This window comes from Panthera uncia, chromosome F2 (genome assembly GCF_023721935.1).
Source record: "Panthera uncia isolate 11264 chromosome F2, Puncia_PCG_1.0, whole genome shotgun sequence".
Classification (NCBI taxonomy): domain Eukaryota; kingdom Metazoa; phylum Chordata; class Mammalia; order Carnivora; family Felidae; genus Panthera; species Panthera uncia.
Window position 1 is genome coordinate 35,686,387 of NC_064812.1, and position 25,039 is coordinate 35,711,425.

At 42.6% G+C, this 25,039-nt stretch overlaps 1 protein-coding gene across 2 annotated transcripts in view; it reads right to left on the minus strand.

Moving 5' to 3' along the window:
* GRHL2 (grainyhead like transcription factor 2) overlaps positions 1–25,039 on the minus strand; it is a 173,928-nt gene that overhangs the window by 123,725 nt on the left and 25,164 nt on the right. For both annotated transcript variants that reach the window (XM_049633542.1, XM_049633539.1), the window contains exon 2: positions 87–282. In XM_049633542.1, coding sequence (XP_049489499.1) covers positions 87–282 — 196 coding nt within the window. The remainder of the gene's footprint in view (positions 1–86; positions 283–25,039) is intronic.

Here is a 25,039-nt window from a genome sequence, read left to right on the forward strand (position 1 = left end):
GGGGGGGGGGGGGGGGGGGGGGGGGGGGGAGGGGCGGGCCGTTCTCTGGGGACCTGAAGAGGAGCAGGCAGGGCTGCGGGGTCTACCTTGTAGTAGTCGTACAGCAGACCCAGGGCAGCAGCACTGTCCTCGTCACCATTAATGCTCATCATCGCCTTGGTGGCTGCCGTCAGGGGATTCTCCAAATACGACTTCCAGGCTTCATCTTCACTGGTGTAGGCTCTTCGGGTATTGAACGGAGGGTCGCTGGGCATGGGCACTAAGGCCACCAGTCGTTTCGTACTTGAAAGCAAGAGAAATGTGAGGTTCATTATCAGAGAAATGATCCCTTTTCCACCAAATTTATATACATTACATGGTTAATTTGCACTCCCCCAGGGTGGAGAAGGGCAGGTTAACACTAAAGCGGCTGCCACATTGCATTTATAAAGCCCCTAGGCCCCTGAGAAGTAATAATGGTCTTTACAAGGTTGTATGAGGATTAAGTTGAGCCTCTTCACACTTGGGCTTTCCATCTTCTGGCATTCTAGGAGCCAAATCATTTTTATTTGATTGATCTTTATTAAGGAATATTAGAATGCGTGTGACTGTGTGAGGAAGCAGGTTTCATTTAAACCTCTGAGTTCTAATTGTAAATGGATATGTGCAATGCATTAAATGGAATCAATACGTTAACGATGACTAAAAACTTTTATCTGGTTGAATCTACATTTGAAATGGTTTGCACCAATTTGACAATAAATTTCATATTAAAAAAGTTTTTTTTAAACATTAAAAAAAATGAAATGGCTTGCAAATTATACACTAGTCCACATCTCTTCATTGAAATGGCAGTATAAGCTACTTTGTAAATAAGACATATTGTAGACACGCTGCGTAATACCCATACGAAGCAACAGTAATGACACAGACTCCATGTGAACCCTGGGTGGCCACAGGATCCTACCATATTTCGATGACATAGAAGTTCCCGGTTATAAAATCCTCATGGAAAGTGAGTAGAGTATATGGAGAATTAAAAAAAAAAAATTTTTTAACGTTTATTTTTGAGAGCGAGAGAGACAGAGTGCAAGTGAGGTAGGGGCAGAGGCAGAGGGAGACACAGAAGTCAAAGCAGGCTCCAGGCTCTAAGCTGTCAGCACAGAGAGTGATGTGGGGCTCAAATCCACGAACCGTGAGATCATGACCTGAGCCGAAATCGGACACTTAACCGACTGAGCCACCTCGGTGCCCCTGGAGAATTTTCAAGAGACAGAAAGGGATTGGAGTCATTTATCAACCCTAACCAAGCCAAACTTGGTAATTGACACGGTAATTTCTTACAGAGGATGTGACAGTGACTCAAACACCCAAATACCATGACAGTCCTCCGCAGCTCCCTGGGCCAGGACCCCAGTTGTCAAGCTACAGGAGCCCAGAAAGGCTTTGGCACTTGTCTTCTGGCCCTCTGTCGTTTGCTCATTGAGACAGAACCAAAATGTAAGAATGACATATTGTATTTCAATAACAGCTGTAACACATAATAACATGGACAAGCAACAAGACTGGTGAGGGCAACACCTGGATTAATAGATGGAAATTTAGCCACCGTGGGTCCTCTATGGTCGCTCAATTCGAAAAGAGGGTGTACCTTTTGGCTGACACTCCTGCAGGACCTTCCAATGGTAGATGGTCTTTCAGCTCACTTTGTGAGAGAGAAACGTTGCGCACTCTCGACAAAGACTGTGCTGAGGGCCCTTTCTGTGTTGACGTGCTGCCGCGCACTGGTGTAAGATCAGAAAATGACACTGTCATTGGTAAGATCTATCGGGGAGTAAGGGTGGGAAATCCACATTTAGCAGAGTGGAATGCTAGGCTAGATAGTCTCCAGGCCCCTGATTTCAACTCTACGTCGGTGGTTTGGCATAACAACTGGCTGGGAAGAAAGAAGGGATGCTGACCCAACTGCAAATGAAGTGGATTAAAATGGTAAAATGGTGTATCTGGAAGTAAAGGAGAAAAACCCTGGTGGAAGGGTTTACTAACCATCAGGCAGTGTGGTGGCGTGGACTGGCATGGGTGCTGGGAGGGAGTCCTTGCCCACCATTTACAGAGGTAGAAAACTGTCTGAGTTTCAGCTTTCCGTGCCTTAAATAAAGACAGCAATGCCCACCCTACTTACCGCACAATGTGACTGTGAGAAGCAGATAAAAAATGGATAAAATAGAGCTTTGTAAACAGCACACTGCTATACAAATAACAGGTACTACAATCAGTGCACCGTTCATTGTTCCTGTAAAGTTTCTAGGTGCACCAATTTTTGGAAAAGTCAATTATAATGTAAAAGTGTTAAAGATAGGGGCACCTGGGATGCTTGGTCTGTTAAGCGCCTGACTCTTGATTTTGGCTCACGTCACGATCTCAGGGTCGTGGGATCGAGCTGCGCGCTGTCAGAGGGATTCTCTCTCTCCCTCTCCCTCCCTCTCTGTCCTTCACCCACTCGCACGCTCTTTCTCTCGCAAAATAAATAAATGAACTTTTTTAAAAAAAAGTGTTAAAGATAATCATTAATTAGAGGGAAGTGTTTATTGAGAACTTAGTGGATGCCAGGCCTTACGCCAGTCGTTGAGGATGCAGTGACAAACAAAACAGACCCCGTCCCGTTGCCCACACAGCTTGCAGTCCAGTGGAGGAGAGAAAATACCAGCATTAAAAGAGCGATGAGCCCGAGAAAGGGTGCATAACAGAGGAGACCAACCTATTCGGAGGATCGAGGAGGAACTAAAGTGTCTACAAAGACCTGAAGGGAGGGAATGTGTCGGTCAATGTTGAAATGGGCAGATATGGGAAATATTTTTTAAAGTGAAGAATATTTTGGTAATTCAATATAATGGAATTTTCTGACAAAAGGAGCTCACTTGTATTCATTTTGGAGTCCGCTAGAAAAATTTATACTTTCGAATCTAATACTAAAATAGCATTTTTGTGTTGCAAAAATTACTAACTTACATAGGATATGGTTGGATTTGGGGACAGAAATGTTGGTGACAACTTAAGGGTCTGTCACTACAGGAAATGAGGTCTCTGGGGAGAATCAAGAGTGCGGAGGTGATGAGCCCAGATGTGGCAATGCCACCATCACCTCTTCCAAGGTTGTTCAGCTGGGACCACCTTGGCTGATTCCACTACTTAGAGGACGAAGCAGCAAATTCTGAAACCTAATCTGTGTCCAGCAGGGTCCAGCCATCACACTCACTTAAATGCTTAAACACCTAAAATGCTCAGTCCTACAGGAATGAATGAAGAGCTTCATGTTATTCGCAGTGACCTCATCATTGAAAAAGATTTGGATCTTATTCTCTTTGATGACTGAGAGAAGCATACATTGCTGGGAGGAGAAAGGTGTTAATTACAACACTGGCTAATTTCCAAAACTTAACAGGAAGTGCCAGGCTGAAGGGTAAGAGCCAACTCTTAGTTTACACTAAGTGGTGTCCTGATTCACTGGAGAGATTTTTCTTCCAGTCTTCCTTCTTAATGTCCCTCCTTCCTCCTCCGACCTCCCTCCTCCCTCCTCCCGGGTCTTCTGGATTGCCGACTTCATTGGTTCCTAGCACAAATTTTCACTCATAAATTTAGACTCATCAGCCTTTCCCCTGTGATGAAACGGTTGATGAATCCTTACATGATTTGTGGAAAGAAATATCCTGGGAAAGCACTTTACTAGCTGGCTCTTTTCACATTTTGATGGCCAAAGGAGCCTTTTTATGGTCTTTCCTATAACTGAGGAATGACTTTGTTTTTTGGCTTCATAGATTATAATCTCTCTGGTACAGAACATTGTTGAACAAAGCCTGGTTTAATAAAAACAGATCACTGGTACACTGAGCAAAGATGCAGACTCGTAAAGAAAGGAAAAGTTTCACAGAGCAGATTTTACCAAAGTTTGGTAACTCTGAAGCTGACTTTCCTCATTGTTCTTTTGGAAGGGCAGTTCTCCTGCAGCTCTGGTCAACTTTTGAAAATAGTCTCTTTGTAGCTGTTGGTATGGCATGTTCTGGGTAGCCTCAAACACAGAACTGTAAACAGCAACTATAAACTTGATCCCTGGGCCTTCTTTGGAGAGAAGTTTAGTTTAATACCTGACAGCATTCACAGCCAGGCTAAAGGCAGTGTTAGATCGCACATATACCTGTGCTCATTTTTTTTTTCAACCCACTACTTTGCTTTGTGGATGTTGGGAGAACAGTTAAAATGAGTCATCAGCGGAAGCAGCTAAAGAGGTGGGGCAGTCATGCGACGACGACGACGGAGACTGAGATCACAAGGAGGAGTCGGGAAAAGCTCCAGATCACATTCTGCCAGAGGCAATCTACCAACCCCCACAAGCATTACCAAGAGTCTAATGCAGGAATGCCGTGCTAGGGAGAAGCACACGGAACAGCGAATATCTTCACCTTCTAAAAATATGTGTAGTGATGGCCAATAAATCCAGACACAAACCCATGTCACTTCAGACCCCAAACAAAACTGAGGACGTGACATAGTCACACAAATTATCACTTTTGATCCATTTCTCACCCTCCATTTCTTTCATAACTCTTGGGAGAACACTGATTTTTGTCTTTTTTGTTTTGGTTTACTTTGTTGTGGGAGGGGTTCTCAATCCAGAGGGAGGATGGTTTTGGATAAATCTCAGATTTGAATAAATCTCAGTTTTTTTGTGGTGGTTTTTTTTTTAATGTTTATTTATCTTTGAGAGAAAGAGAGTGAGTGGGGGGGGGGGGGGGGGGAGGCAGAGGAGGACAGGGGATCCGAAGCAGGCTCTGCACTGAGAGCAGCGAGCCCATAGTGGGGCTTGAGCTCACAAACCATGGGATCCATGATCTAAGCCGAAGTTGGCCGCTCAACACTCAATTGCCTGAGTCACTCAGGAACCCCTAAATCTCAGTTTTCATTTCAGTTTTGTCAATTATTGAATTTAGATGAGTTACTTTCCTTCTTTGAGTTTCCATTTTTTTCGTCTGGAACATGATATCCATCTTTTAAAGCTGTTCTAAAGGAATAACCCAGATATTTATAAATGAAGTGCCTGGCACATTACAGATAAATAGTTCAAGAAATAATAGTTTATGAACAGTAATATAATAATATATAATGATATTATTAGTATGACTTCTCTTTAGAACTGATTCTATCAGTGACCTCTGTTCAAAATCCAACAGTCTGTTTTCAGTTTTTAATCTCCTTGAATTTTCTCAGCCATTTCTTACATCTGTAGAATCTTGCCTTGCCTGGTTTCCAAGACAGTGGGAGAGTGGTTCTCCTCTGCGGCCATTCTTTCCCAGTTTGTATTCCACCTCAATTCTCCTTTTATATGATCCTGAAGGCTTCTCTCTTTTATCTCCATTGTTGATTCTACTGACTTTCACTGATCTTCTACCTCAATGACAAACACATGTGTATTGCCAGAGACCCAGTTCTGCACTTTCTGCTCGGATGCTCTGTTGTCAACTTAAACTCAACAGGTCCAAAACGAAGCTAATCATCACTTCTCAGCCGGGCACTCCTCGCCATCGTCTGTCCCTGGTCGTCTAGAACCCAGTCTTGTGTACTGGTTGAAAAGATACACTCAGTACCATGTTGCCTGGGTACGAATCCTGGCTGCACTACTCACTAGCTGTATAACCCTGGACAAGTTCATCTTTCTGGGCATCAGTTTCCTCACCTGTAAAACTGAGATATACTTCAAATGAAGTAAAATAATCTGCATTCCCTAGTATTTCTGTCAGAATTAAGTACAGACGCAGGGTAAAAGCAATGTACATGCTGGCTCTTGTTAGTTCTCTTTGTCCCTTATACAGAGTCAGTTACCATATCCATCATCCCAGCTTTAAGTCCTATCTCTTCACACCTCCAGCTAGTCTCCCCGTCCTTCAAGTTTCCCCTCTTCAATCCGTATTGCAGCCCCATGGAATCATCTTCCTGGAACATTTCCGTATATATAAGTTGTAGTTTCAAGTACTATAAAGGGAATGGGGGAAGGACAGGAGCTGGATTTTTCATGTTTTCATAAAATCAACGTATAGCATATTTGTAAAGTTGATGGTGAGCTATAAAGTGCTACACAAGGGGGGCCTGGGTGGCTCAGTTGGTTGGGTGTCCAACTTCGGCTCAGGTCATGATCTCACGGTTTGTGGGTTCGAGACCCGCGTCAGGCTCTGTGCTGACAGCTCAGAGCCTGGAGCCTGTTTAAGATTCTGTGTCTCCCTCTCTCTCTGCCCTTCCCCCATTCATGTTCTCTCTCTCTCTCTCTCTCTCTCTCTCTCTCAAAAATAAACATTAAAAAAAAAAGTGCTACACAAATGTAAGTTGCCTTAATTGTAAATTTAATTTTTTTTAATGTTTATTCATTTTTGAGAGACAGACAGAGCATGAGCAAGGGAGAGAGAGGGAGAGAAGGAGACACAAAACCTGAAGCAGGCCCAGGCTCTGGGCTGTCAGCACGGAGCCTGACACGCCCCCCCCGTGCCCCCCCCCCCCCAACTCACCAACCATAGTATCATGACCTGAGCTGTAAAGCCAGCTGCTCAGTGGACTGAGCCACCTGGGCACCCTGCCTTAATTGTAAACCTAATTTAACTATTGATCATATCTAAACTATCTTTCTCTCACCTCCTAATTCTCACCTTCAAATTAAACAAACTGAGGATTCATTCTTCTATTCTCCTTAAATGTGAGCTACATCACTAGGAAACCAAGCAGATTTACATGGAGACCTGAGGCAAAACAAGAGGAAGAATACAACCCAATCAGCAAAGGTCCGAAACTCATGGGCCTTTACTCCTACCTGTTGTCCATCATTCTCAACATTGACTTGAGCTGGAGGCAAAAGAATTTTTCCACCCTGGACAAGCCACTTCCTTTTCTCTAAGAAATGAAGTTTTTATATAATTCACAGGATTTCATGTTATAATCTCTACTTCAATCTCCCCCTCCATCCCCCCATCCACATCTCTTTCTTGTTCTCTCTCTCTCTCACACACACACACACACACACACAGTGCCTTTATCTTGAGATAATACGAATTCTGTTCTCCACATAGAATATCTTGTCTTATACTGAGTGTTCAGCACTCAGGGTTTAGTCTTCATCTACTTCAATATCTTGTAGCTGATTATTGGCATATAATCACTTCAGCCATAGTCAGACCCTAGACTTAAGAGCAAAGTTTCAAGAAGTGACGATTATTCTTTCTTCTGGAGTCTTGGCATTTTTCTCCATTAACAGAGTAATACTTGCAAATGGAAACTGATGAGCCCATCATCCTAGCCAGCATTAATGTCACGATTTAAATGCCAACAATGTTAAGTCATTTCACTGCTGTCCACCTTCAGTAATCCCTCCTTTTGGTCCTTGCTAGAGGCAAATCACAAGAGATAGCACAGAGTTTCCATGTTAGAGCAAGAGTTGAAATTTATTAGGAAGTCTCCACACTGAGCACTTGTTCTTAATGACTAACCTTTACTCTTGACCTAATCCAGATAGAAGTCAAGGGAAATGAAATGAATCCAGAAGCCTGGAGTGATATTGATAATCTTCACACTGACGATGGTTATGTTTTAAAAAGAGAGGATCCAACTAATTCAGTGAAAATATTATGATGCCTCCCGCCACATAAAATGCATAGTTTTTAAAAACAATAAACTATAAAACAAAACTTATGTTTATTGAAATGAAGATAGTGCCATTTTAGATATACTCATTGCAAAATATGCTGATTAACTGGTTGACACATAATACCTGTCCCTCCCACGTCCTCCCTGCCTTCTCCCCCACCCCACACTTTTTACTCTCTCTCTCATTCTCTCTCTCTCTCTCTCTCATTGGTGCCCCAGTTTTGCTAGTGCCCAGAGTCCACTTATTAAGTAATCCAGAAACGAGACTGAGAGGATAAGGGAAATAATGAAACAGAAAAGGCACATACATCATAGAGCACTAGAAACCACCATAAGGAGAAAGAGATCACAATGGAAAGTGGAAGGAAGAGGACAAGAAATTACAAAATGAAAAGAATTTGCAAAGACCTCAATGTACGGTACAACTAAAATTGGTAATTGTGTGTGTGTGTGTAAATCAAAATTCAAAATGTTAACAACAATTGGAGGTGAGTTTTTATTTGCTTCTTCTGCTTGCATACTTAAAAATATTTTTTAATGTTTATTTATTTTTGAGAAACAGAGAGTTCAAGCTGGGGAGAGGTTGAGGGAGGGAGACAGGATCTGAAGTGGGCCCTGTGCTGACAGCAGAGTCTCCCAGGCGGGGCTCAAACTCACAAACTGTGAGATCATGACCTGGGCCGAAGTTGTACGTTTAACTGACAGAGCCACCCAGGAGCCCCTCTATTTTTACATTTTTCAAATAGTGTTCCTAAAAGATCAAAGTGTTCAATGATAATGAGTCACACGTACTTACTAGGCACCTACCATATGCCAGATATGCTTTCTAAGCCCCAAACACGGGTTACCACTTATTCCTTACAATAGCCTTAAAGTCAGGAATGGTAACAATGCCCTTTGCACAGATGAACACACTGAGCAGAAAGTGCTAAGTAATCTGCCCAGGGTCACAGGGCCGTCAGCTTAGACCAGAACCGCATCCCAGAGTCTGAGCTCTTAAGCATCCTTCCCTTTTGCCAATTCTCGACTATACTCTATTATCACAATCAGAAAATAAAAAGTCACTTGAAAAGAGGGAACTAGAAAACAGTCTGGTTACAAGGGTGCAACATGACAGGGGATTTCTTACATGGAAGTAAATGAGATGATGTCCAAATTCAGAGTTCTAGAGAAATTGTGCAAAAGGGGAAGACTACACAGTCCTTGAAAACACAGACAACACGTTGCAATTATTTGTAGAATTCCAAGGTGCTAAAATATTCTGCAGGCTGCATATCCTATCAAGCAACACAAATAAATAATAGGGGTGTGGGGAAGGGTAGAAATTCCCCCTTATTCACCTTTAGTTTGACGTGGCTAGACGTCATCTGTTTTTAAATGGCCTGCGAAAAATATTAAATAATTGACATGATAAAAATAGAAATTAAATTATTAGAACATATTAGAAACACTGTATGTAGACAGCAACCAAAAATAACCCATTTCTACAGGAAAAAAATTATTTTTAAGCCATATTAGCTTTACAAGTTAAAAAGGGAATCAGTTCCTCGGAGGAACTTAACAGGCTCAAATCTCTAGCAAAAAACAAAAACAAAACAAAACAAAACAAAAAAAACCCCACAAAAGCCTCTTTAAAGGCTGCAGGACAGACTTCCATCTCTATGTGAAGACTTCTATGTGTGGACTTCTATCTCAAAGGTTTCCCTGAAGTGGGAGAAGTAATCATGGGAACAGAAATATTAGTGCGAAAGCAAAAGAGACTGGATTAGAGGAGAAAACAAAATCAAGAAGGCTGCACCCCAGCTCTGGTGCAGGAGGGGTTACTGAGTGAGAACTGGTTTTCCCACTGAGCCCAGAAAACTCAGCGTCTTCAGCATCCATGACCAAGCGGAACTAGACAGAGCATTCGTTTCTTAAATACACAAGGAGTTAGCCTTTGGGGGGCCCTAGGACCAGAGAGGGAAATAACTTGGTGAAATGCCTAGAGTTAATTTCAAACTCCCAAATGAGAACAAAGAAAAGAATTCAGCTTGAAACAGGAAAGTCTTCTCAGGTATTCAATCCCCACCTTACTCCCTTGGACCTCACTTGTACAAACGCAAAGGAATCTTTCAGGTACCCTCAGCACCTGTGGCCACTCCTTCCACTTAAGACAAGAGCACACCCCGGGGAAGAGTGTGCGCTGCTCGGCTGACAAACCTTGCCAGCTCTAAAAGACGAGTAGTCAGACTCTTCACTGTTGATGGGACAGCTAAGAATCATTAGGTATTTTAGGAAACGAGACAAGGATTAAAGAGCAGCCCCGAGATGAATAAAACGGCTTGCCGACGAGGAAAACAATGAATGTTGGATGCAGAAAATAATATTGAAAACAAGATACTGCATCTATAAGGAAAATGCAGGTTACTGTGAAAAGGAAATCATCACAGAACACGATAAAAAGGTCAGAAATTTAAAAAATTTTTGTATGAGGGTTAAGTTGAAAAGAGCAAAAAAAATGAATAACCTGGGAGGTCGAACCAAGAATTTTGCCACTTTTAAAGAAAAAACGGAAACTATAATACATAGGTAAAAGACACACAGAATAGATTTAGGGGTATAATGTTCAATTAGCAAGAGTTAACAGAAGAAAGCAATGAAGACGATGACAAGGAAAAGCAAATAATCAGAAAAATCATAGAAGAAAATGCTCTCCAGCTGAAGAAAAACTTGAGTCTTGAGACCAAAAGGCTCCAGAGAGCTGGAAGGGGTAATAAAAAACAACATGTCTACCCAATCCTGCAAAAGTTCTATGTTAAAAATTAAATGAAAAACTCTACAAATGGAAAAAGAACTAAGTCACTTAAAAAAAAAAACAAAAAAACAAAGAAAACAGTCAACCAGTCCACTTTTCATCTGCATCAGTAAATTCTGCAAGACGAGAAAGGGGTCTGAAGGTGGAACTGTGAACACAGCGAACCTTCAATTCCGTGTGAGGGCAAAATCAAGATCTGTTTCGCCATGAAAACACTCAGAACCTCTTCTGCTCACCCGCCCCTTTTGAAAGAATTATTTCTCAATTTGAAGCGTAAAAAGACATTGATGGGGAGGGAAGAAAAGTAACATAGCAATCAGTTATCAGATACACCAGTAAAACGTGAAATTCACTGTAAACAATTTCTGCTCATGGAAATGAAATTTATGCCACTAAGAAAGGATTGTTAAGAATAATACCAAATGATGTCGGGAAGTGTTGAATCACTATACTGTATACCTGAAATTAAGATTACACTGTATGTTAACTGGAACTTAAATAAAAACTTAAAAAAAAAAGTTTATCTGAGAAAACATCTTTGTGGTAAGAAAACTCAATTTTATTACTTTATCACTTTGGATTATTTGAGGTAGTGCTCATTTTGCTCACTAAGAAAAAAAAAGAATAATACCAAATTAGAAGGAAATATCTGAGAATAGGAGAGTGGCTTTTTAAAAAGGTGTATTGAAAATCTTGCTTTGTATGGAGGAAGAGTAATGGATAATGATTAATTCTTGGTATTAATAGAAAATATAACTTTAGGGGATGCCTGGGTGGCTCAGTCAGTTAAGCATCCGACTCTTGATTTCCATTCAGGTCACGATCTCATGGTTCGTGAGACAAAGCCCTGCACCGGGCTCTGTGCTGACCGTGCAGAGCCTGCTTGGGATTCTCTCTCCCCCCCTCTCTCTGCCCCTGCCCCACTTTCTTTCTCTCTCTCTCTCTCTCTCTCTCTCTCTCTCTCTCTCTCTCTCTCACACACACACACACACACACACACACACACACACACACACACACACAAAGTTTTAAAAAAATAAAATATTAACTTCAAATAGGTTTATCAAAAACCCAGTGGTTATAGTTACTAGGATAAAAATAGGATGTAGAAATTTTAGGACAGCAATTCTCATAATGAGAATATTATGGGGTCTCTTAGATATTTCAGAGGCTCATGAGGTCAAAATCGTTTTCATAATAATTCTAAGACATTATTTGTCTTTTTCACTATGTTAACACTTGCACTGATGGTACCCACTAATGGTGGGTGAAAGTTCTTATTCCTGACCTGAATCAGGGCAGTGACATAAAACTGTCCCTGAGCCATTGTGCTCTTACCGATGCACACTCACAACAAAAACAAACCAACCAAGCACACAAACAAAAGTACTATTTGGGAATGTCCTTGACAAAGCTGTATAAAATATTAATTTTATTAATCTCAAACTCTGGATACACATCTTTCCAATATTGTGTGTGTCAAAGTGGGCATTCCCTACAAAGCCCTTCTGTGTTCTGAAGAACAAAGATCACCTCGAGGAGAAGCCTTTGTGCAATCGGTAAGTGGAAACGGAAGGAGCTGCTTTTGTTTTTCACAAACTACGCTTTCAGATTTGAGTGTTTGGCCGACATTTTCTCAAAAAGAAACCAAGTGTGACTCTCACTTCAAGGAAAACAAATGGCAGTATTTGCTGTCAATGGTATAATTTGAGCTTTCAAACAAAAAGTATAATTTTTGAAAGCTTGCATCTACCATTGTTGATAACTTCATAATACTTAAGGATTTCCAAAGAGATCAGTGCAGATATTTACAGATGTGACTTTTTGTTAATGTATCATGAACACGGTAACAGTTGGAAGATCTAAATAACTCAGTCAACCAATATTTCCAAATGCCAATGCATGACGTTATGAAATCACACACAGGTCAAATATCCATTCACAGAAGTCAAGCCCAGGATTTTTAATGTAACAGAGTACAGAAAGTTCACTGTATCATTTTAGTTTCTACACTGCAACTATCCTTTAACTTGTCAAATTTTGAGGCCATATCAAAGAATATCTACAATTATCTGAAAAGGCTATAAAAATGTTTTCCTTTTCCAACTATCAGTGTAAAGCAGGATTTTCTTCATACACTTCAACCAAAATAACATTCTGCAACAAACTGAATAAAACAGATGAGAATCCAGCCTTGATCTATTTTTTAATGTTTTTTTAAGCTGATTTATTTATTTTGGGGAGAGGGAAGAAGGGCAGAGAGAGAAGGAGGAAGAGAATCCCAAGCAGGCCTCACACCATCAGCACAGAGCCCCATGCGGGGCTCGAACTCACAAACCACAAGACCATGACCCGAGTCGAAATCAAGAATAGCACATTTGATGGACCAGGGACCCCTCCAGCCTTCATCTATTAAGCCAGGTATTAAAGAGAATTGCAAAATATAGAACAATACCATTCTTCTCACTAAATCCTTTTGTTTCAGAAAATTTTATTTTTCATTTTATGTTAATATCCAATGGGTTTACAACTATGTTTTAATTAAGTCATAAATCTTTCATTTCTAATATGGCAAGTATCAATATCTATCTACTTAAGTCCACACAAACACAAGCTTTTCAGGAACTTCAATAATTTAAGAGTGTAAAGGGATTCTAAGAACAAAAAGTTTGAGAACTACTATTCTAGAAAATCACTAGAGAAAAATAATAGAAAAAGAAATATCCTCAATGTTGGGGTGCCTGGGTGGCTCAATCTGTTAAGCATCTGACTCTTGATCTCAGCTCAGGGCTTGGTCTCAGGATCGTGATTTCAAGCCCTGCACTGAGCTCCACACTAGACACGGAGCTTACTTAAAAAAAATATCCTCGGGGTGCCCACGTGGCTCAGTCTGTTGAAGGTCAGATTCTTGATTTCAGCTCTGGTCATGATTTTCACAGTTCATGAGACTGAGGCCCATGTCGGGCTCTGCGCTGACAGCATGGAGCCTGCTTGGGATTCTCTCTCTCTTTCTTTCTCTCTCAAAAAATATAAATAAACATTTAAAAATATATATCCTCAATGAAACGAAAATAAGAATAAAAATGATGACATAATGTGGGAAAAATAAAAGCTGACAACACATCAGCAATTACAGTAAGTGATAATGAGTTACCCCTGCCTTTAAAAGATGCTTTCAAACTGAATTTAAAAAAGAAACCAGTATTTTTTTAAGCTCCCATGATTCATAAGAAAATTGACACTGTATCAGGCCACTAAGCAAGACAACCCATTTCAAAGAATTCTTACAACACAAACTAAATTCTCTAACCACACATAATCCAATTTTAAATCAACAACAACAAAGATGGATTTTAAACACTCTACAATTAGAAGTTTAAACATACTCATCCAGATACTAAGAGGCCAAAAAATAGCTCTTAAGGGAAATTTTCAAAAATCAAAACTAAATGATAAAATACATCTTACATGTTGCCAATATAGATAAATCAGCACCTAACAGTAAATATTTTATAGCTTGGAGTGCTTTTATTAGACATGAATAAAAGCTAAAGAGCTAAGTAAGTATACACAATATTAAAAAATAATAATAATAGGGGCACCTGGGGGCTCAGTGGTTGAGCGTCAGACTTTGGCTCAGGTCATGATCTCATGGTTTGTGAGTTCGAGTCCCACGTCGGGCTCTGTGCTGACAGCTCAGAGCTTAGAGACTGCTTTGGATTCTGTCTCCTTCTCTCTCTGCCCCTCCCCTACTCGTTCTCTCTCTCTCTCTCTCTCTCTCTCTCAAATACATAAACATTAAAAAATAATAAAATAAAATAAAAAAATAAAAAAAATAGAACTACTCCAAAAAAAGAAGGATCTACTAAAGATAAAACATAAATTAATGAAGACATGATAAAAAGGACAATTTGAATCAAAAGTTTGTTCTTTGAAATGACAAAACTAACAAACTGGCAAGGATAATCAAATTTTAGAAGAGAAAAGAAGACATAAGCTCAGATGTAGTTCAAAGTACAAAAAGAACTTCTGGGGGCACCTGAGTGTCTCAGTCAGATTTCAGCTGAGGTCAGACTTCGGCTCAGGTCATGATCTTGTGGTTAGTGAGTTTGAGCCCCGTGTCAGGCTCTGTGCTTACAGCTCAAAGCCTGGAGCCTGCTTTAGATTCTGTCTGTCTGTCTCTCTCTCTCTCTCTCTCTCTCTCTCTCTCTCTCTACCCCTCCCCTGCTCATGCTCTGTCTCTCTCTCAAAAAAAAAATAAACATTTAAAAAAGTTTTTTAATTAAAAAATATAAACAAATAAATAAGAATTTCCAAATTCCTTAATGCTAATACATTTGAAAACTTAGACAAAATGGAAACATTTCTAGAAAAATATAACCAAAACTGATTCAATCATTTGGAAGGAGAAAAACAGTAACTTCACAGGGGAGAAACCTGTCAGTGGCTCCTTAACCGAGTGATGAAGGTTGACATAACTAGTGACATCATGCCCAGCCTGACATGATGTGATGAGAAAGATGCCTCACCTCGGTGGTATTATTTCCTAAAACCCATAACCCCAGGCTAATCATGAGAAAAACAGCAGACACACCCAAATGGAGGGGCATTCTGCTAAGGACTTGACTACTGATTGACTATCCTATCAACAGCGTTTAAACAAGTAAGCGTGAGTCAATGAGTAAGTAAATGAGGTTATGAACCAGCAAAACAAAGAAAAATAAAAACAATTAACATTGGCTGGTGGAACTGTGAGTGATGTCTCGATTTAGTAGATTTTATTTAATATTGTTTTATAACTGAATATAGATGGAAGAAAAGACCATCCAGCAGAGAGAGAAGTACGGGACTGAAGGAATTAGCTTGAGGGAACTGATAAGTTGGGCATTTTCCTCATTGTGGCATTCAGAATTCCTGGTTTCCTTTTCTCTGCTTCACACATAAAAGCTGGTCACAGCAACCTTTATTTGATTCGTCGCTCCGAAGCATGAGGCTTCGACTGTGCACCCTTCCCTCCTCACCCAAATAAATGGAAAAGCTCCCACTGATTCCTTTCAAGAACAGATTTCTACTCTGTGAACCCTCCCAGTTTGTGACCAAAAGGCCTACTTAGAAGAGAAATGAAAATTTGAAAAGCATCTCATATTTTATGAAATGTGTTCCAAAACTCCTTGGAACTAGATATACTCTATACGTCCGTGTATTTCACAACGGCCTGACATACAACTTGTTTCCGTGCTTGTGAAGAGAATCATATAGCATGTAAGTGCTGAAAGAATCCTTCATCATTACCGACTCCAAACTTCTCGTCTTACAAATGGGGAAACTGAGGTCCAGAAGGATCATACCACTTCTCTGGGACTACACAGGAATCTTTATCAACATCAAAACGATTACAGGACAAGTTGTAGGAAGATACATACACTACTGGCTAATTTGTAGGTGTGCTTTGTAGACACATAAACACTCTTCTATTTGAGGATAAAGTAAAAATGATATGCATGCTTGGCAAAAGGTTCCCTCCTCCATCAACCCACCCACCCCACACACACACCCTGCCCTCTCTCAATTCATTGAATAAACCTTAACTGAGCTCCTACTGTGCAACAGGCACTGACTTAGGTGCAGGGGACATAATGTTGACCAAGTGAGACAAAATATCTGCTATTCCTTCCTTCCTTCCTTCCTTCCTTCCCTTCCCTTCCTCTCCTCCTCTCTTCCTCCCCTCCTTCTTTCCTCCTTCCCTCCCTTCCTTCTCTCCTGTCTTCCTTCCTTCCCTCTCTCCCTCCCCCTGCCTTCCTTCCTTCATTCCAAGATCTATCTCATCACCAGAGCTTCCCCTAGAAGCTAACAGAAATCTAATCCCAGTGCTCACACTTTGAGCTCCCTTTTTGCACAACTGGCTCCAACCCTTAGATACAGGAGTAACAGGTATAAAGTTGTAACAAAAAATTGGATTGTGGAAGGCATGTATTTCATATACAGAGTCACTTCTACTTACAAACTTGAAATGAAGACTACATTGATCAACAGGCTTAACTGAGTGTCTATGATGGGCTGGTTTTCCCTGACTACTGGGACACAGAGACGAAAAACACAGACCCAGTCTCTGCCCTGGCACAACTGCAGATGTGACAAGTGTTAATGAAGAAAAAGCACACGGTGCAATGAGAGACTATGTCACGTGGATCCTGTGGTGGCCACAAACACTTCACTTCACGGTCCTCCAACTACAGAAAGCATGAGTGACCAAGGAAGCAGCTGTCAGCTCTGAAATCTATCATGTGAAATCTATCTGAAATCTATTATGTGGAGGCCATACCTTCCTCCTGGGCTGCTCCCAGTCCATCCTGGTGCACGGCCCTGGAAGGCAGGGGGTTCCTCTTATGGCTGACTGTGGCTAGAAGCCCCCCCCCCCCCCCCCCCCCCAGCGGCCTTGGGGAAGCTTCCTGAGAATGCAAGAGAGTCTTGCAGGCTTCCGCTCAACATACTTTCCCCCTCTCTTTCCCAGGAGGCCGGATTTGTTTGGGGGTCTGATAGCCCTTCCCATCTTTGCCAGCTCCCTCCCCATTTTTTTTCTCACGGGTGGTTGCCCTAATGGAATCCTCGCATGTTTAATCCCATCCGAGAGTCGTCATCTCAGGGACTACAGACTAACACAGGACCTAGTTTAGACTGAGGTGGGCCATTTAGGCTACTGGGGAATGGAGATTCAAAGTGAGGCTTGAGGGAGGAAAAATCAGATGGGGAACAAAAGGAAAAGGGGAGGTGAAGGAGGGCGTTGTAGGAACTGCATGTGTGAGGGCTCTGAGGCAGGAAAGACCTTCCTCCAACAGAGGAACTAAATCAAGGGAGGTGTAGCTGGACCACAACATTTCAACAAGGAAGAAAGCAAGGTCTGGTGAAGCTTAAGAGACAGGCAGCACCCAGATTATGCAAGGAGCTGTAATTTAATTTAAGAATTTTAAGACTTCTTCTAAGTGCATGGAAGAGGTAGGCAGGGTCTTTAGCAATGGAACAACTTTATCAAATGTGCATTTTAACAAAGATCACTGGGGCTGCAGTAAATGCATGGAAAAGAAAAGAGGTACTAGGAAATCAAGAATGAGGCTACTGAAATGGTCCATCAAAGAGATAAATTAAGAATTATTTTTGGGGCACCTGGGTGGCTCAGTCAGTTAAGCACCTGACTTCAACTCAGTTCATGATCTCATGGTTTGTGAGTTTGAGCCCCATATCGGGTTCTGTGCTGACAGCTCAGAGCCTGGAGCCTTCAGATTCTGTGTTTCCCACTCTCTCTCTGCCCCTCTATTGCTTGCGTTCTCGTTCTCTCTCTCTCTCTCTCTCTCTCTCAAAAATAAATAAATACATAAAAAAATTATTTTCTATCTAATGGGGAAATACATCATTTCATAGGGTCTTTTCTTTATCTCAAGGCATTCAATATTTTATGCTTTAATCTTTCTAAATTAAAACAAAATTTTTTTTAATGTTTATTTACTTTTGAGAGACAGAGAAAGACAGAGTGAAAGTGGCGGAGGGGCAGAAAGAAAGACACAGAATCCGAAGCAGGCTCCAGGGTCTGAGCTGTCAGCACAGAGCCCGACACGGGGCTCGAACCCACAAACTGTGAGATCACGACCTGAACCGAAACCAAGAGTTGGACGCTTAGGTGAGTGAGCCACCCAGGTGCCCCTGTGCTTTATTCTTGATTTAGGTGCAGGTCCTCACTTTCACCAGCTTTGCACACATGGGTATCCCATCTTACTCAAATTGTAATCTCACACAGCATGTGAATTAGTTCATATTCTTCAAAATTAACAGAAACATTCAATGGTAAAAACGTTAGCATACACCTCTATCCCTAATAGATAAGGAAAGATTACAGACCCATAAATGTTATACACGGAAGTAATGGGAAAGTCCATACAAAGTCCATGCCAAACGCACTGATTACACAAGATGTTCCTCCCCTAAAACAAAATAGGGAAAATAAGTGGGCTTTCCTATGTAGTAAGATTCACCTAAAATAAAAATGCTGGAAAAAATAAAAACCAGTGAAACTCTGGTTTGACTTCTTAGAATTCAGGCGGGCTTCTGAGAACACAATCAGAAAAATAAGAACCAATTACTTGTTTTTCCTCTTCTGGACAATTATCAGAGGCACTCAGTTATTCCTCTGCCTTAGATCTGTGCTTGAAGTTGTAAAAGATACTCTAATTTTAAAACTGTACATGTTATGTGAATGAATAGGAATATACACATGTATATATACATCTGTATCTTTATGTACACACACTTAGCGTTGGGGTGTGTGTGATGTGGGTCAAGGGCAGGAGTGTCGAAAGAAGCAGCAAGAAAAGGACAGTGAGAAAGGCACCAAAAATACTATGTAATAATTATACTGTGTATTTATGCAAATTGTGTCTGTGTATAAAATTATATACACGTAAAGAAATTTTAAAGGAAGGGAGGGAGAAAAATAAAAACGGAAAGTCAAAGAAAAAGGGAAAGAGGGATAGAGGCAAGAAGGAAGGAAGGGGACTGAAAGAATATCTCTCCCAATCAATAATGTTGGGGCAAGCAAGTGTGGTATTTCATTTCATTTGTGTGTCTGTCTAGTTAGACCTTTACTGGAGACCTTTACAATAAATTTCAGACAATTTTTAAGTGCAATTTAGTGTTCAATTGCACATACAAACATACAGAAGAATATGTAAATGAACCTTTCATCTGCTCTTGGATTTGGGAAGAGTTTGTTAAACACAGAAACAATGGAAAAATCTATGAAGAAAAAAGAGATAACTTTGGTAAATGAAGCAGTAAAAATGTGTAGGGGTTTCAGGTTGAACATATCAAAGTGAGGCTGTAATACAAACTCTCTTTCCCAGAAGACCTAACACAAATGGACAAAAAATAGCATGTCTGTGTGTATGTCTCAAAAATTCACCAAACAGTGAAGGGGGACACTGCATGTCATACAGTCCAACAGATGGTGCTAAACAGAGGACACAGAAGGTTCTGGCACATATGTGCCTCACCTAGAGCAATAGAGGAGACAGAAGTTAAAGCAACTAATTATGGAGCATTCTCACTAGTTATCTCCCCAATATGACCCAAAGACAGGTGAATAGCAGCTTGGGAAAACCTTTTGAGATAAATTATTACCTCCACCAACAGACTTTAGCAGAGATGAAAAGAACTTGCGGTCTTTCTAGTCTGGGAGAAAAGAGGAAAAGAAATGGAGTGATCTCAGCCATCTATAGGTTAACTGTGATTGGCTAAGAGTGAATCATTCTGTATTGAAGGGACATGGAGAGAAGGATAAGTTGTTTCAGTAACTAGCAGGGAGGCACTAGCAGAAATACCTGAGATAAAGATCAGCAGCCTGTAAAATGGTAATGTGCTTGTGACCAAACCCATGAGGAGAGACCAGAATTCGGGTGGAGCCCCACCAAGGGAGGAGAAGAGTGTGCGGGCACTACTCCCAGGTGCCCTAGCAAGTATGCTTTCATAATGGGAAAAGTTACACGGAAGATTAATAAGTGATCATTCGGAAGGAAGACGTACCAGAGGGCTCCAGGGAGGGCATGCTGCTCTATTACGGACAAAGCACGAAATCACAGGGGATAAACCTGCATTAGGAATAAAGAGGATCATCTTGAGCCTGGAAGCTCTAGAACATCTAGGACTCTGCAGACACATCGACTCTTCTGCTGGTCACGCGATAGGGTCAGTGTGTATAAGCAAGGTGTTGTGGGGTTTCCTGGGTGGCTCATTTGGTTAAGCGTCCGACTTCGGCTCAGGTCACGATCTCACGGTTTGTGAGTTCGAGCCCCGCATCCGGCTCTATGCTGATAGCTCAGAGCCTGGAGCCTGCTTCGGATTCTGTGTCTCCCTCTCTCTCTCTCTGCCCCTCCCTCTCTTGCACTGTCTCTTTCACTCTCACAAATAAATAAACATTTTAAAAATTTTTTAAAGGAAAACACAACACCAAGGCGTTGGGGAATCCAAGCTGCCTTGCCTCTTCTAGCTGATAGCACCGCTGCATGAAAACGTCTCCAACTTCAGTCATATTATGCAGATGCTAGCCAAACGCGTGCTAAGCCTGCTAGACAGAGAGGTGGGGTTGCAGGAGACATAAAGCTTTCTAGGAATTGTAGCTGCTTAATTACAGTGTTTGTGAAGCTTGTAACAGACTACTTCAAATACACTTGAAAGTCTGAAGAAAAGACAAATGTCAGTGTGCTGATTTTTATATTATCTGACCCTCTAAGAAAACCTCATCTTGTCTGTCTTGTCTCCGAGGAAAGTGAGCATTTAAAAAAATAACACAGATTCCCCAACAAATGTTAGAGTATTGCCCAATAAAGGCGTCCTGCCGACCTCAATCAAATACAGTGCACACCCTGATTTCTTTGACAGAAAGAGGTCACTGGAGTGCCAATCAGCACCACCCTTTGTCCTGGTGGCTTTTGTGACTTGCTGGCATTATTGTGGCTGCTGTCTGAACACCTTCTCTGTCGACTTGGCTGTCCTGGGAGCCCTGGTCTAGCCAGAGGCTAGGCCGAGAGGAGGAAGGAGCTAGTGCTAAATATTCCCAGCAGTGAAGAAGAATTTAGCAGAACTGAAAACAAAATGGTAGCCAAATTCAGTAAGACTCTTTGAAAGAGGGAAAAACCGGGGAAGGGGCAGAGAGACCATTAAAAGGTCTAGATGAAGTTTCATGACAATTTTCCACTGTGAATTATTAGTGATGGTGCCTATACTCTCAGGTACCCTTTTCTTTTAACCCAAGTGACGGACAGAAGTGAGAAAGGAAATGAGAGGTGTGAACAACTACGATGACAGTCTCCATCAGACGTAGAGGCCCCAGCACTCCATGGCCAAGTAGGGGTCTCACCTAAAACCCGAAGACACCCCCCCACACAGACAGGAAGAGGACGCTTTCCTGCAGATGTGGAATCAACACCACACAGCACTTAACCAAGTCACTCACAGGCGACACGAGGCCAAGCTGAGCCTTTCCGCCCTGCCCCATCTTCAAATGACCAGGCTTCAAGCTGGCTTTGAAAGGGCACTGAAACGGGTCTCAGATGGTGGGAAGACACTAAAGAAATCATTCATCTTGACTATAATATAACAAAACAAGGTATGAATAGAACATACCAAGCATGAACAAGTCAAAAAGAAATGGCATAGAAACAGGGCAAAAAATACCACAGGATACTGAATAAATAATGAAAGAACATAGCATGCATAAGAAAGCTGAACTAGCCCCTCCCCCCAAAAAGAATACAGTGCCCAGAAGTTGCCTTCTACTATAGAACATAATAAGAACGTGAATTCAATAAAACAAATGTACGAAATTGATGGCAACAGAATTAGGTAGAAAGGGAAACTGCAGAGCTAGGAAAAGAGAGGACCAAAACAACAGCATTAGTAGAACAAAAACAGAACTGAAAATGGAATTAATGACGGAGGAAAGGCTTGCGACAATCACAGGGAACACAAAAGGGAAGCAGGAATTAGAGTCACTAGATAACAGATAATCAGGGGCAAAGAGGAGGAAATGTGGAGATAATAAATATCCCAGAAGTAGAACACCAAATGAAGAAGAGGGAAGGTGTTGAAAGTTACGTACGCCAAGAGTTCCGGTTAAATACGGCAGGTTCGGCACATGATCCGAAACCCCATTAAAATGGCAGCTAAACAGGTCAAGAAGCAAGTCAAATAGTACCAGAGAACCCGAAAGGCTAAGGAATCGGAAGCACTAGGGATCTTGGAATGTGGAGCGTGGGGAATGCCTGAAAACAGGAAGATTGATTAAAAGTACATAAAAGATGGGGCACCTGGGTGGCTCAGTTGGTGGAGCATCTGACTTGGGCTGGGGTTTATGAGTTCGAGCCCCACATTGGACTCACTGCTGTCTGCCTGTCAGTGCACAGCCTGCTTCAGATCCTCTGTCCCCCTCTCTCTGCCCCTCCCCTGCTTGCACTCTTCAAAAAAAAAAAAGTACATAGATGAAACCTCCCTCCCCAGATCTTTTTCCCACCCCCAGCAGCCAACATCTACTTCTCCCACATCCTAGTGTGGACGGAAGGCTAATTCTCTGGTAATATTACACCCCAAAGGCCCCGGGTTGGGGAGCACCAAGCACCAGAGAGAGATAAAACCCTTGAATGAAAATAAGGGACTGTGTGACAAGACCACAAAATAAGCCATGAAACTCCCCTCACCCCACCAGTTTCCAAAATCCCATCTCCTTGCTTATAAGCAGAGGGCTTTCTCTGGAAACAATCACTGGCCCCAGAGGAAAGGCCTAGAGACACTGACTTCTGGGGGTAGCCCAAAGAAAAGGCACTGACTGCCTGATCACCTTCCAGAGAAATGAGCCCATCGAGGAGCCCGCCCACTGGTGCCCTCCCTGCCACACCCCCACACACCTCCAGCCAGCTGCTGAATAGCTGTTGCTCTCAGGCATCCAATATGGAACCAGTGAACAGCTCCACAGAGAGACAAGAATCATGAGGGTCAAAACAAAAGTAAGCTACAACAAAAACACAAACAAGAAGTTTCAGGTAAGAGAGACACTGCAGAAACTGGAGAAAAATAAATGTAGTATCTTCAGAATGATAAAAAGAGGTTATTGCATCCATGGAGTAAGAAGGAGGGAGGCAGGGCGCCTGGGTGGCTCAGTTAAGCGTCCAACTTCAGCTCAGGTCATGATTTCAGGGTTGGTGAGTTCCAGACCCACATAGTGGACTCACAGTGCAGAGCCTGCTTGGGATCCTCTGTCTCCCTCTCTCTGCCCCTCCCCGACTCATGCTCTCTCAAAAATAAACACTTAAAAACAGTTTTAGAAATAAGAAAGAACTCTTGTCAACTAAAATATATATACATATATATGTATATATATATGACTAAAATGTCAAAAATTCTTTTTTTTAATTTTTTAAAAATGTCTATTTAATTTTGAGAGAGAAACAGAGCAGGGGCAGGGGAGGAGCAGAGAGAGAGGGGGACACAGAATCCGAAACAGGCTCCAGGCTCTGAGCTGTCAGCATAGAGCCCAGCGCGGGCTGGAAATCACAAACCAGAGATCATGACCTGAGCCATTTTGGATGCCCAACCAACTCAGCCACCCAGGCGCCCCAAAATGTCAAAAATTCTATGGAAATGTCGGATGATAAAGGCGAGGGCACCCGCAGAAACCAGAACAAAAAGACAAAGAGATAGACAACAGGAGGGAAAACGTGGGCAAAGAGGAGAATCTACCAGGCCCAGCGTGAGAATAGTATGAATTCCCTAATGAGAAAAGAGAACTTAATGGAGAGTGATTCTCACAGAAATAATAATATAAGATTCTCCAGAAGGATCTTTATGTCCAGATCAAAACGTCCATGGAATGCCTACTACAAAAGAAGGTGGAGAGAGAATGAGACTAAGGCATTTATTATGAAACTTCAGAAAATCAAGGATATGAAGATGATTTTCAAAGCCTCCAGAGAGAAAAAAGTCACCCGCCAAGGGTCAGCCTCTTTGGAATCTGGCAACAAATGAAGCAGTGCCTTTGAAATTCGGAGGAAAAAGAATTCCGTATCCAACCAAACTATCAGTCAGCTACGATGGCAGATAAACTACATCTTAAGACAGGCAAGACTTGCAAACGTTACCTCTACTCCTGCACCCCTTCTCCTGCAGCCACCGGAGACAGTGCGGGGGGGGGGGGGGGGGGGGGGGGCAGTGGGTGGCGCCGCCTCCGAGGAGCACCGCACCGGAAGCACTCCACCAGGGGCACGGCAGCGGCGCCGCTTCCGAGGAGCACTGCACCATACCAGGAGGACTGCAAAGGGAGCATCGCAAAGGGAGCACCCCACCAGGAGCAGGGCATTGGCGCCGCTTCCGTACTAGGAGAGCCATACCGGGAGGACTGTACGGGGAGCACCAAAACGGGAGCACGGTAGCGGCGCCGCTGCAGGCCCAGGGTCCCAGGACTCACAGGTCAGCAGCGTGTGCACGGCCTGCAGTCACCCCACCTCGTGACCGCTCCTCCCTGAACGGCCCTGGTGACTGGCGCGCTCCCTCGATGCCCTGAACTGCTCCCCGCTTCTCTGGCCCCCACTGAGGGGCCCCGGCTTTCAAAGGCCCCTGACCCTGGTCTCCTCAGTTTTGAGGGTCCCAGTGGGAAGTGGAGCCTGGGGAGAGGAGTGGTCAGAAGGGGCTGGGAGAATCTGAAGGGGAGCCAACCTTGAGAGCCCCAATAGGGGGCATCCCCAAAACCTCAGGCGCCCCTAACCCTCAGCCTCAACCCCGGTATCTGCACCAGTGCCTCACCTCCTAGAGCAGCTCAGGACAGTCCTTGATTAGACAGGAATGCTCCTGAGAGTGGCCTGCCCTTGCCAAGAAGCACAAAGCCCAGCCCCTGCTGGAGCATCCCTTCTGAGCCGTCTAGTGCCCTCTGGATGCCAACCCAGGATGAAGTACTCAGGCCCCTGGCCTCTGGCCCTCTCCGCTGCACCATGGAACTGGGCAGCTTTGGCTGCCACATCTTAACATTGACTTCTGGCTACAGCCGCTGGAGCA